This window comes from Octopus bimaculoides, chromosome 10, assembly GCF_001194135.2.
Source record: "Octopus bimaculoides isolate UCB-OBI-ISO-001 chromosome 10, ASM119413v2, whole genome shotgun sequence".
NCBI classification, from domain to species: Eukaryota; Metazoa; Mollusca; class Cephalopoda; order Octopoda; family Octopodidae; genus Octopus; species Octopus bimaculoides.
In genome coordinates, this window is record NC_068990.1 from 32,552,746 (window position 1) to 32,567,483 (window position 14,738).

General features: G+C 35.9%; 1 protein-coding gene across 1 annotated transcript in view; it reads right to left on the bottom strand.

The window, feature by feature from the left end:
- LOC106874537 (cytosolic carboxypeptidase 6-like) overlaps positions 1-13,443 on the bottom strand; it is a 53,215-nt gene extending 39,772 nt beyond the window's left edge. The window contains exons 1-2 of the mRNA XM_014922304.2: positions 13,272-13,443; positions 2,471-2,669 (exon numbers count right to left, since the gene is read on the bottom strand). Coding sequence (XP_014777790.2) covers positions 2,471-2,669; positions 13,272-13,317 — 245 coding nt within the window. The 5' untranslated portion in view covers positions 13,318-13,443. The remainder of the gene's footprint in view (positions 1-2,470; positions 2,670-13,271) is intronic.
- Between the last annotated feature and the right edge of the window lie 1,295 nt (positions 13,444-14,738).

Consider the following 14,738-nt stretch of genomic DNA (forward strand, 5'->3'; position numbering starts at 1 on the left):
TGAGCGTGACCGTTGCCAGTACCGCCTGACTGGCCTTGTAGGGTTTTCGAGCGAGATCGTTGCCAGTGCCCCTGGACTGGCTCTTGTGCGGGTGGCACACAAAAGACACCATTTCGAGCGTGGCCGTTTTCGTGCGGGTGACACGTAAAAGCACCCACTACACTTTCTGAGTGGTTGGCGTTAGGAAGGGCATCCAGCTGTAGAAACTCTGCTAAATTAGATTGGAGCCTGGTGTAGCCATCCGGTTGCACCAGTCCTCAGTCAAATCGTCCAACCCATGCTAGCATGGAAAGCGGACGTTAAACGATGATGATGATGATGATATTTATTTGTGAGTGACATTACAATTTCAAACAGTTGAAGTTGTTTCACTTTATATGATTTGCTTTCTAAATTATCCAACATAGCCTGGAGTCATTTTATTTATTCTTAGTATTCAAAAGTTCATTTTACTGTCGTCTTTGTTTCATAATGTTCCAGTAATGTTTTAATGGTCATAAATTCTGATGATCAAATTAATTTTCTCCTTTTTCTCATTGGCAAATCTAATCAATACATATACATAAATATATATATATATATATATACACACACACACACACACACACACATATAATATGCCATGTATCATCATTGTATATTTAATATGCTATGTGTATTTGTATTTACACTCATTCCACTATTAATTATTCTACTTCATATGTTCCACCTTTTTCCACTATTACCTTTTAGATTCAATTTACTGAGAAGTATCATGCGTTCAACTTTAGCCTATTTACTTAATATGCTGCATGCATATATTTCTTTCTTTAAGCAGAACAAAAAAACAAATAATTTGAAATTGCAGACTGAAAATTCAGAAGGCCAAAGTGTGTTGGTGCCTTTTCATGTCTATACAAGAAATATAGTTCAGAAACTTTTGCAGTGAATGTGAATAACAATGTTTATTATGTATATTTGTAGCTTTTGCACAAAATGTGCAAATATGTTGTAAATGTGCAGCTTTTACATAAACTAAAACAGCCACCTTCTGAAAACCCTTTGAAAATGTATGTAACTTGCTTGTAAGATCATGTACCTATGTGTAAATATGCATATATTTATAGGCGCAGGAGTGGCTGTGTGGTAAGGAATTTGCTTACCAACCACATGGTTCTGGGTTCAGTCCCACTGCGTAGCACTTTGGACAAGTGTCTTCTACTATAGCCTTGGGCCGACCAAAGCCTTGTGAGTGGATTTGGTCGGTGGAAACTGAAAGAAGCCCGTCATATATGTATATATATATATGTGTGTGTGTTTGTCCCCCCTAACATCGCTTGACAACTGATGCTGGTGTGTTTACATCCCTGTAACATAGCGGTTCGGCAAAAGAGACTGGTAGAATAAGTATCAGGCTTACAAAGAATAAGTCCTGGGGTCGATTTGCTTTACTAAAGGCGGTGCTCCAGCATGGCCGCAGTCAAATGACTGAAACAATTAAGAGAGTAAAAGAGTATATATTTTGGATGTTTTGAACACATACATGTACAACTTTTGTGAAACAAGGTAGAGCATTTATAGTAGAAAATAACATAATGTAGAATAACAATTAAATCATTGACTATGATATAAAGTACATACTAAAAGTAATCAAATCTGTATTAATAGTTGGGGAGTGATGGATATAGTTTTCTTTTTTATGTGTTATTTTGGCATTTTTATTTACATCTTCATACTCTTGTTAAAACAGCTTTTATCATGTACATTTTTCAATGATACTTCCAATTAGAAAAATCAATTATCCATATATACAAGCGAAAATGTAATTATTGCTAAGTTTAGTTAAAACACCCACTATCATTATTGATGGCATGGACATTCTAATTATTATTATAAATCTATTACAAACTGCTTTAGTTAGCAGGCATGTTGTCTTGAGTTTTGATAACAACATCTCCATACCATAGATCTCAAGAATATTTCTTAGGATATTTGCAGAGCACAGAATGGCATTTTTTTGCAAGTGGACAATGCACATTTCATTCCTAATATCTTGCAGTCTCCTAGGCAACAGTTTTGGTGTTGTGCCAAGTGCACTAATTACCATAGAAAAATTTTTTTATCTTTGTCATCCACAATCTTTTCATCTCTCTGGCATGGTCTTGATATATCTCAATTTCTTTGATATCCACTCTACAATCATATGATATTGTAAAATCTATGATCTTCAACATTTTTTTTTTGTTTTTGTTTTTTAAGATCATATCTGGTCTCTTTGCTTCAATAGAATGGTCAGTCTTTAAGGAGAAATCCCACAAAATTCTGTAATTACCATTCACCATCTCAGTCTCTGGCTCTGTGTTTGAATCACTTTTCTGTCACTTTGAATCCACACATTCAGAAAACATCCTACTGCACTACAAGATTATAATGGAAGATAAAATCAAAGTATACAAGTTATAGACATGATACATAATTAATCTCAACTTACTGATCATCAAACAACCAGGCTTCACTGTGATTCTCAACCAGCTTTTCCTTATCTTTTTCCCTCTCTCGGTTGACAAAGCTAGGATTTGAAGCTGCTTTAGGGAGGAGGAGAAGGTTCGGGCAAGGCTTATCTGTGATGTGTCCAGAGAGTTTGTAATAATCGAGGAATGTCCTTGCCAAGTTGCGACCCAGTTTCATATCTTTATAGTCAAGTTAAGGATGTGAATCAAGCAAAATTTTATGTGCTTGTGTATGTTAATTGGGTTCAAATTTAACTGAAATATGGTTTGGTTATCAAGGAAAAGTCATTGAATAATGAAACCATATACGAAAGTTAAATCTAACATCTCAAAGATTGTGTGTTAAATATTCGTTGATGCAGGCAAGGCTGTGCGATTAAAAAATTTGCTTCAGAACCAAATGGTTGGAGGTTCAGTCTCACTGTGTGAATGTTGTCAGTCGGGATTTTTTACTATAGAACTTTGTAGATGGAAACTGAAGAAACATGTCTCTCTCTCTCTCTCTCTCTCTCTCTCTCAAATCTGCACTGGGTTCCAGTCTGATTTGGCATGGTTTCTACAGTTGGATGCCCTTCCTAACACTCTGGGAGTGGTTGGCATTAGGAAGGGCATCCAGCTGTAGAAACCATGCCAGATCAGATTGGAACCTAGTGCAGCTCCCCAGCTTACCAGTTTCCAGTCAAACCATCCATCCCGTGCAAGCATGGAAAACGGATGTTAAATGATGATTATGATGATGATGATATATGTGTTTGTGTATAAATATGTATGTGTATAGATGTATGTGCATATAAATATATGCATGTGTGTTTGCTGACTATAAACATGTAGTGTCCTATGCTTGTAGTCAAGTGCAAAAGCATGTCCAGGCTTGTTGCAACGTTGCATGATCTTTGTAAACAAAAAGTTCATTAAAATAGTGTCTCTTGTTTCAAATTCACAGTGTAATTGTATCTGGACTGTTTGTTGTTTGATAAACTAAGAGCTGTATGTCTAATGATTGTTTAAAGAGAGGTTTGTTTAAAGAGAGGTTTGTTTAAAGAGAGGATTGTTTAAAGAGACTACAATCTGAAATTGAACTTATCAACCCTGACTGAACAGACCAATAGTGAAAGACTTTCTATCTATGATCATCTTGTCTTTTTAGGACTATTATAATATCTTGCCTTTATGTAAGGATAGTAATATGAAACTTGGAGATTTAGCTGCTACTATTAGGAGGCTGAGTGACTACAAAGTAGCATGTTGTTTTGGCAAGGGATGCATGAACATGTGATGCATGTTATAATTAAAGCAGCTTTGTTTACGATGGTTTCATAATTGATTCCAGTTTATGGCAGACATTTTGGGCCCAAACTGACAAAAATCATTCACAATAAAACTTGTGTATTGTTTGGTTTCAGGATATCTTTATTTTGTCTTAATGTTTTCTTCAGTGATTGTTCAGTGTCTGATTAATATATATTTATATTTTAGTAAATCTATCTTGAAGTGTGAAAGTTATTGTGTATGTTATTTTTGTCTATTTTATGTTTGAAGTAATCTCACTTCACTATGAAGTGAGGTTAGAAATATTGTTGTTTGCAGTTGGCAGCACAGCTTCATGTTGCTGTTGTTGTTATTGTTGGTCTGTTCATGTGATGTCATTCAAACAGGCAAGAAACAAATTGTAACACTAACATATTACAGATTAATTCTTCTAGAAAGTCTGTTAAATATATTCTTGAATTAGGCGTAAAGAGAGTGGAACTGTCTTGCCTCTGGATATGATGAAGTAGTTTAGGTTTAATGGATATTGTGTACCATGAGATTAAAGTGGGATATCCACTTCCCTGTCACCCACATACTTTTGATAAATGTGTAAATATGTCTCTGCACAAGACTTCTGTGTAAATGTATGTATAAAAATATTCCAAGTTCTTTGTGAAGATGTGTGTATAATTGTTACTTATTCTTTTTAAATAAATACCTGGCTGTTTGAATAATTCTTTGTATGCAAGTATGTTTATATGGATGTGTACAAATGAGTGTATGTGTATCAATCTGTGTGCTAATATTCAAATTTACCAATTTTATCATCTAGGAAGACATTTCCATTACATAAGATTATATATAAAAATAATGGTTAAAAACTCACAAAAATAAGAACCAGTGAAAAACCAAAAAAATTCTTCCCTTAAACCAATAAAAATTATAATAAAGAAAAATATTGTGAATGTGATTTTTATTATTCTAAATCAGTTTATTTCACTCAGTTCGCCCCCATCCCCTGTCCTCTTTGACTACTACAAGACCGGAGGCAATGGAGAGAAAGCCAATGATTTTTAAATTAGGAAAAAGAAAAAAAAAATAATACAATAAAAAAAGCTCTATTGTTAGGAATTTTAAAAATAGCTAAATCTTGTTCCCAAGTTATTATCGTTCTGTTAATATTGTCTGATGCCATCTTCCTGCTAAAAAATGCCAAAACCTTTTAGCGGGAAATACATCAATGTGAAATAATTTGAGTAATTCTCTTCTGTTAGAACTATTATGAAACTGTTTGCAACAGGTGATTAAGAAATATCTCTTGACAATGAGATAAGTAATTAGAAGGAAATGTCTACTACTTAGATGTGTTGTTTGCCCCACACCCTTCTCCACCTTCCATTCTTTTGTACTATCTACTCTTTGTTGTTAACTAGAAAATGACATGCTACAATATAGTTGATACTAAATATCTAAGGTTTGTTTATAGTCTTTGCTACCCTTGGCACAAGACCCGAAATTTTTGGGGAGGGTGGGGCAGTCGATTAGATTGACCCCAGTATGCAACTGATACTTAATTTGTTGACCCTGATGTGGATGGATGCTGACAGCTCCATAAAGAAGTGCTGATCTTTAGACAGAACATGTGGAAGAGGGAGACCCAAGAAGACATGGGATGAAGTACTGAAAATGACCTCAGGATGCTGAACTTTTCAGATGAGATGATGAAGGACCGAGATACCTAACACCTTGCTGTACTCAAGAAGACCTGTTACTCTACAGCAGAACTGTTAAAGAGGATTCACCTGCAAGAGTCCTGTGCTGGTGCTATGTAAAAAGCATTCATCCTGATGCCATGTCAAAATATTCATGTGGTGCCACATAAAATCACCCAGAACACTCTGTGAAGTGATTGGTGTTAGGGAGGGCATCCAACCGTAGAAACCATGCTAAACCAGTCTGGCCCTTGGTGCAGCTCTCTGGCTAACCAGCTCTGGTCAAACTGTCCAATTCATGCCAGCATGGAAAGCAGATGTTAAATGATGATCATGATGATGTATGGACTATCAGAACTTTTTTGGCACTCCATAGGCTTTAATGACTGACTGAATATCCCATGGCAGAAGGAAAGCTAACCTGTGAAACTGCTTAAGTATGGTGGAAACCCAAGTAGTTTCAATAACAGATTTTAACTCTGTCTGATTGCAGTTACACAACTTAGTCATCTTCTCTTTAGTTATACCCCACAGATTCTGCATGGGGTTCAGTTCAGATAAGTTACCTAGTCAAAGGAGTTCGTTGATGTGATGATCAGCAAACCAGACAGTGGTTGTTTTTACATTGTGTGTGGGTACAAAATCCTGCTGTAACAATAATTCCACATCACGAAAACGCCTGTCAGCGGAAGAAAACATGAAGTGCTTCAAATTCTCTCAGCAGGCCACTGCTGGGAATGTGACCCAAGGGAAACATTGTAGTCAAACATCTGCATATAATTTGCCATCTAAAATCATCACTGACTGGGAATTTGAAGTGAGAATTTGATACTAAGCTTATTTGGTATACTGTACCTCTTCCTCTAAACTCTGTAACTCACCTGGACTGCGCCCCCATACAGAATCTGTGGGGTATAGTTGATAGGATGGCCAGCTTGCTTAACAATGATCAGATAGAACTGAAGTGAGAATTTGATACTAAGCTTATTTGGTATTTTGTGCCCTTTCCTCTTTCCTCTAAACTCTGTATCTCCATTTGAGTTACAATCAATGTAAGAGTCTGTCAAGAGAAATAGTCTATCATGAGATGCTTCGTTCAGTTGACAGGCTTTTAGATGGTGCAGAATGTATGTTCCAGCAGGATTTGGTAACTAGTATAAAAAAAAACCACTGCTGAGTTTACTGTTTATCACATCAACACATTTCCTTGGCCATGTAACTCACCTGGACTGCACCCCCATACAGAATCTGTGGGGTATAGTTGATAGGATGGCCAGCTTGCTTAACAGTAGTCAGATAGAATCAAAGATGGCTATCAAGACACCTAGGCTTCCATAATATAAGCAGTGTCATAGATTGGTTTCCTCTGTGAAGCAAACATATTCAGGCAGTCATTGAAGCCAAAGGAAATTCAATCAAGTTCTGACATATATATCATCTTTTAACTCTATTTTAATGATATGATTTGGATGTTCAATTATTACTTTCTAATATTTTGAGATTGGATTTTGAACAGTCACTGAATGGAAACCATAAACATTATCTTATATTAAATATTGGGAACTATTAATTTAGATTAATTTATATTTAGTCAGCCTAATATGATTCAGTTGAAGTTTTGATATTCTGACTTAGCAACTTATGCATAATATTCTAATTTTCTGAGATGCACTGAAATGTTCTGACTTGCTTACATGCCTGATGTATAGTGTATTAACCCTGGAATAAGGAAAGGTAAAGTTGAGCTTACTATGAACTGAACTCATGTTCTAGAGTTGTGGTTCTTAACCTTTTGTTTTTTTTAATCTTTTTGTGGCCTCCCTTTTTAAGTAGTTGTTATGCCTAGTGCTCACCAAGTGCAGTATCGCAACTAAACTAATTTAACATAGGCAATCATTGCCTCACTGAGGCAATGAGTAGTGAGTGAGACCTTTGGAAATATGCTGTGCCTGAGAAGACCCGGCAAGCCAAGTGAGACCATAACCCATAGCCTTTGCTAGGGGTGTAGGCAGCCTACTTATGCGTACCTTTCCTTCATTGAACACTAAACTCTGCTTACAAAGACCTGTTGGGGCAAGTGAAATCAAAATCGAAATTGAACCAAATTCAATGACTGGCACCCATGGCAGTGGAGTGCTAACAGCACCGTCCGAGCGTGATCATTGCCAGAGCAGCTGTCTGACTTCCATGCTGGTGGCACGTAAATAGCACCATTTGAACGTGATCGTTACCAGCATTGCCTTACTGGCACTTTTGCCGGTGGCACGTGAAAAAACATTCAAGCAAGGTCGTTGCCAGTGCCGCTGGACTGGCTCCTGTGCAGGTGGCATGTAAAAACACCATTTGAGCATGGCCATTGCCAGTTCCGCCTGGCTGGCCCTTGTGCCGGTGGTACATAAAAGCACCCACTACACTCTCAGAGTGGTTGGCGTTAGGAAGGGCATCCAGCTGTAGAAACTCTGCCAGATCAGATTGGAGCCTGGTGCAGCCATCTGGTTCACCAGTCCTCAGTCAAATCGTCCAACCCATGCTAGCATGGAAAGCGGACGTTAAACGATGATGATGATGAATGATTTATAAATTTTGCTCAAAAAAATGGGTTGTATAAGCTTTAAACAGTGAAATGTTTCCTTTGAATGTTTCCTTTGAATGTTTCACTCTTGATTATGATGGGTAGTAGCTATCTTAAAACATAATGTTGTTGAGGTTGTTGTTAAGGTAATGCTGAAAATTCTGTCTTTCTATAGTGTATACTAAGCAAATCAGGGTGAAAAAGCCCCTGCCTCTTCCACATGCAGGTAAAGATGAATTCAGCACTGTAGGTAAATGTACCACCTGCTAATTAACCTGCCTGATCACTACCAACAGATGGAATAAGTTTTATTATATTGCATTGCATTTTCTCATTTAACACAAGCTTGAAATTAATCAAATATTTTCTTAGTATTCATTTATCTATGCTACAATCTATGAATATTGTTCTGCATTACACATTGTAATTTAGCAAACATTAATTGATTTTTAACACATTAGATTAACATATGATGTATAAACAAGCCTAGATATTATATATAAATATATATGTGTGTGTCTGTATATGTACATACAGAGACATCAATGCCAGTGCTGCCCGACTGGCTTCCATGCCGGTGGCACATAAAAAGCATGGTTAATGTCAGTGCCTCCTGATTTGCCCCTGTGCCAGTGGCACATAAAAAGCACCTACTATACTCTCGGAGTGGTTGGCATTAGGAAGGGTATCCAGCTGTAGAAACCTTGCCAGATCAGATTGGAGCCTGGTGCAGCCTCCTGGCTTGCCAGTCCTCAGTCAAACTGTCCAACCCATGCCAACATGGAAAGTGGACATTAAGCGATGATGATGATGATATATACACTTACATATATATATATATAATAATGGTTTCAAATTTTGCCACAAGGGCAGCCATTTTGGGGGAGGGGATGTGTCTATTACATTGACTCCAGTGTGAAACTAGTACTTTATTTATTGATCCCGGAAGGATGAAAGGTAAGGTTGACCTCGGCAGAATTTGAACTCAGAATGTAGTGACAAGATGAAATACCACTAAGCATTTTGCCTGGTGTGCTAACAATTCTGCCAGCTTGCTGTCTTATATACATAATAATAACAGTAATTCTAGGATGGAATTTATAAATATATATGTATGTTTCTGTATATGTATATATACACTTCTGCATGTGACCAAATGGCTATGCACACATACACACACACACTCACTCACATACACAATATTAAAGGCAAGATTATTGAGTAAATAGTCCCTAGTCGGGAGTTCAGATCAGCCAGGGACATTTTGTTGTGCTTCTGAAGAGAACACTTAATTCTCCATTACCTCAGTTTGCCTAAATGCGGGGAATAGGCATCAGGTGATATGAGAATGATTGGTCTTAGCCTGAATATATAATTAAAATTTGTGGACACACAAATGATTTATTAGTTACAACATTCCTGCATCTATTTTTGTGCTATTTATTGTTAATTTATGAATAGCAATAATGTTTCTTTTTTGTATGTGTTAATTTAATTTTCTATAGCTGATTGATAAATTGCTTTGTATATAATAAATGGTTTCTGTTACTGTAAATAATATATTTTCCTTAAATTGAAGGAAGTGTGAATATTTTGTTATATTGACATTGCTAACTTTTTTTAAGTTATCAATGCAGTGATGCTGTTTCTATGAATTATTGTGAATTATTTGCTATTCAGGATGGGATGTTCAATGTTATTTATTTATTTATTTTTTTTATTATTTATCACTCTACTGCTACCACCTAAAATGTTAGTTCTTTAAATATTTTGTGATTTAGGGATATTCAGTTGATAATTTCTTTGGTTAGAGCTGAGCTGATGCTATTTTGGGGGACTTTGTGTCAAGAAGAAAAGTAAATAATTCCTCCCAGGAATAAATTTCTATTTTTGCTGTTTTACAAATTCTGTTTATTGATCTGTTAATCTCTGATACTTGAAATTTACAAATCAATAAATTTCATCCAGTAAATATTTATAGCACCACTGTGCAGGCCAGTAACTCACACATCACTATTGTGGAGGAAATAGTTTAGACATTTATATGTATATATCTAAACCCTTACTGAAAGAAATACAACTAGTTGTAAATTTTTATAGAAGCAATATATCCATATGCATATATTTCAAGAACAGTGATACTGCTATATGCAAATTTCATGAACAGCAATGTGGCTATCTGAAAATGTTAGGACTAGCAATGTAGCTGTATCTACATTTTATTGCTAACAATATAGCCGTGTGTACATATCTTGTCTAGTGCTGTAAATGTGTGAATATTTCATGGCTACTAATGCAGCTGTGTGTATATTTCATGGATAGCACTGCATTTGAGTACCAATTTCATCACTAGAAATGTAGCTATAAGTGTGTGTACATTTCATAGTGAGCAAAGCAACAGCTCTATGTATATTCTATGGCAAGCAGTGCAGCAGCTGTAATTACATTTCATGGCTGGCAGTGTAGCAGCTGTGTGTGCATTTCATGGCTGGCAATACAGCGATTGTGTGTATATTTCATGGCTGGCAGTGCAGCATCTGTGTGTATATTTCATAGTTGGCAGTATAACAGCTGTGTATACATTTCCTGGCAAGCAGTGCAGCAACTGTGTGTACACTTCATGACTGGCAGTGCAACAGCTATGTGTACATTTCATGGCTGGCAGTGTTGCAGCTGTGTACACATTTCATGGTTGGCAGTGTAGTAGCTGTGTGTACATTTCATGGCTGGCAGTGCTGCAGCTGTGTACACATTTCATGGTTGGCAGTGTGGCAGTTGTGTGTACATTTCATGGCTGGCAGTGTGGCAGATGTTTGTACATTTCATGCCTACGAATGTAAGTTTGAATTTTCTATGGATAGCAATATAGAATATATGTTCTTCTAACAGCAGATGTGTACATTGACATATGCTTCCACTCAAGAAGCTTATATTTACACTGATATTATAAGAAAAGGGAACATAATAGATAAAATCTAGACATCATTCTATAAAATAAGTGTGATATGATTGTAGAGTTGGAAATAGTGTGGGCTCAGTAAGTGTGATCTGATAGCATAATATGGTGAGAGATAGTATGGAATAAAATCTTGAATCTAAGGAAAGCAGCAATGCTGGAGCATGTTGGTAATAATTAACCTTGAGAATTTGGTAAGTTTAGTAATTTGTGAGAAGGATTGAAGAAAATAGATCCTTTTCTTTTGTATGAGGGTAAGGATTGAAAAGATAGACTGATAGCTATATATATATATAGAGAGGGAGAGAGGGAGGTGAGATATGTTACTTTGGCTGCAGGTTAAAGTAAATGAGTAAGCATGTAATGTGGGGGAGTGAGGGAGTAATGTGAGGAGATGTGTGAGGGTTGGCAGTCTGGAGTAGGAGGTAAAAAAAGAGGGAGGGAAGTTGAACTAGAGAGGGAAAGTAGAAGGAACTAATATTTCTAGTTGAGCAGAAGGATAAGACAGAGGAGATGAGGAAAGAGAACACAGTAAGATAAGAATGGAAAATAAAAGACACACACACACACACACACACACACACACACACACACACACACACACACACTCTCTCTCTCTCTCTCTCTCCTGCAGTTGATGAAAATAAGTACTAGTTAAGTACTAGGGTCAGTGTAGTTGACTAGCCTCCTGTCCCATGATTTCAGACCTTGAGTCAATAATAGAAAGCATTATTGTGATAATGTTTATAACATTGGCATATAAGGTCTGAAATTTGAGGGAGAGTGTCTAGACTACCACTGACTCCAGTATTTCACTATTACTTTATTTCATTGACCCCAGAAGATTAAACGGTAAATTTAGCTGTGGCGGGATTTGAACTCAGAATGTAAAAGACCATAAGGTACTAAAAGTCATTTTATCCAATGCTCTATTGATTCCGTATCCCTGCACAATATTACAGATTTGCAGAGGAGAGTTACAGTATATAAAAATCATCCTAGCACATTACTGGTACATAATTTTTGACTTGAAGAGGAAAAGTGAAATTGATTTTGGTAGGATTTGAATTTGAGGAGAGGGGTTTAAAATACCATCATCTCCAATACTTTACTGGTACTTAATTTATCAACCCCCGGGAAGATGAAAACTAAAGTTGGGCTTGGTGTGATTTGAACTCAGAATGTAAAGAGCCACAAGGCATTTTTGCTCATTTACTGTAATGGTTCTGTCAATCTGTCATTATTATAATAACAATAATGATGAATACAATGATAATTATAATTATAATGAAAATTGCACAAAATAGGTGGTTGTTGTTTAGTCACTGGTCATCTTTGATCAAAAGACCTCTATAGTCAAAGACATTCTAGCAATGATCACTCAGTTTTGTTAGCAATGGACCACTCAGTCTTATTTTCAGAGACTTAGTGTATCTTGGACTACATTTTCCAGTGTGCCCCATCCTTGTTCATGACAATAGGTTAGGATCTGAAATAGACTTGGCTGTTATTTCTAACAGATTGAAGAACCATGTAGAAAGCTCTCATTTTATTGACATGTATTTTTACAACCTCACATAGATAAAAGTGGCATTCAACTTCTGTTAGATTTACTTTATAGCCACTCTGTCATATTTTTAAAAACATTTCTAACATAGTTTAAGTAGACTAAGTCCACCTCAGCTGGATTTGAAATCAGATTATAAAAGAATGTAACTAAAAGTCATTTGGTCTGGCCTTCTGCTGTTTCTGATATTCACTCCTCAATGATGGTGATGATGATGATAGTGGCAGCAGTGATAATCTTTAACCCTTTAACTGCAAAATTAAATTTTATGGTTATTCTAGTAATGATATTAAATATCTACTGAAAATAGAATTGGTATTTTCTGCGAGTCACGTTGCCTTAATAAACTTGTATTATCTCAACAAAAAATAGTTTCAAACATGACATTCTGAACAAAAAATAGACTGACTTATAAAGCTGCTTTCTGTAGTTTAGGGTAATGAAATTTTGAGTGGATATTTCTGATTTCTACAGCAAAAGGGTGAATATTTTCAGAAAGCTACAAACTTTAGAGGGTGGGAACAGTTGATTAAATTAACTTTGTAGTATTTCATTTATACTTAGTTTGTTGATCTCTTATAAGGATAAAAGTCAAAGTTAACTTTGTCAGAAATTGAACTCAGAATATAAAAAGAGACTTAACTAAATATGTACAAGGCATTTTCTTTGCCACTCTACAGAATCTTGTCCTGAAATAATAATAGTAGGCCATACCAAAGGATACATCCTTGTTCTGTATAAGGTTGTGCTGTTCCAGTTGATAGATTCATGTAGCTGAAGAATGATACTTCCAAAGTGTAACATAAGGCTTTTTCATCAAGGCAACTTCCAAGAGTCCTGAAAAAATGATAAGAGGTGAAAGGAATTTAATGATTACATTTTCAGTGAACACTGGTAACAGACTTGTTCCTTTCACTATTTGTTGTGTGTGCATGTGTATGCTTGTGTGCATGTATGTGTGTGTATCATAACCATCACCATCATTATTTAGCATTCTTTTTTTCCATGCCAGCATGGGTTGGATGGTTCAACATGAACTGACAAGCTTAAGGGCTACACCAAACTCCAGTGTCTGCTTTGGGATAATTTCTCTGGCTGGATGTCCTTCCTAATGCCAATCACTTTACAGAATGTACTGGGTGCTTTTTTATCAAAGCACCAACACTTGTGAGATCAGCAACATTGAGGGATATGAAAGTATGGGACAGGATAGAGGGACAGGGGCAGGGTCTTGCTAAACAGATGAATACATGTCCAGCCAAGGGCAAAAATTACTTTTACTCAAAAACAGGTGAGTGTTGATAATAGGAAAGGGTCTGGCCATAAGAAACCTATATTAACAAATTCCACATGACTCATGTAAATATGGAAATGTGGATGTTAAAATTATGACGATGATGATGATATATGTATATACGTATGTATAATGTGTGTGTATGTGTCTATATATATGTACTTGTGTCTTTATGTGTGCATGAATACAGTAGAGTAAAAAAAATCCAGAGTTGTAAAGAACGCTGTACAAGGATGTAATGTAATGTAGGTTATAAATTACATTTTAAGATGAAATTACATAGTTTGCCACTATTAGTTTTATGTTTCACTAGTTTTCAAGTAAACAATTTTGTATTTCTATATAGGATAAACTCAAAAACCCATTAAATAAGCTCTTTAATGTAAACTAATTGATGAAGTTGGAACATTAGTGTATGAGGCTGCCAGTAATTTCCCCAACTTGCCTTTCTGAAGACAAAAATAACAAACTTTTTTTATATATATTTCATATGTTATATTATATTATATTTATTATATAAAAATAGATTGCATTAAAAAAGGACAATCTACTCAAGTTTTGCCCTTGGCTGATCACAGCTATATATAATCATGATTATTATCATCCTGACTATCATTATTGTGATTGTTGTGACATCTACTTTTCCATAATTGCAAGAGTTAGGCAAGATTATGTTGGGACAGAATTCTCTACAACTGGGTGCCGTTCCTGACATCAACCTTCGCATTTTTGCCAAGTTAGGTAATAATTCCCCCAGCATCTCAAACAATGAGCAACTTGAACATGGCTACATGGAGAACTGGAAACAAATGACATTGTTTGAACGAACCTTTTGTTTACGACTAGTGATTAAGGGAAAGGTGACGGAAAATATAGATTCACACACAAACATGTATG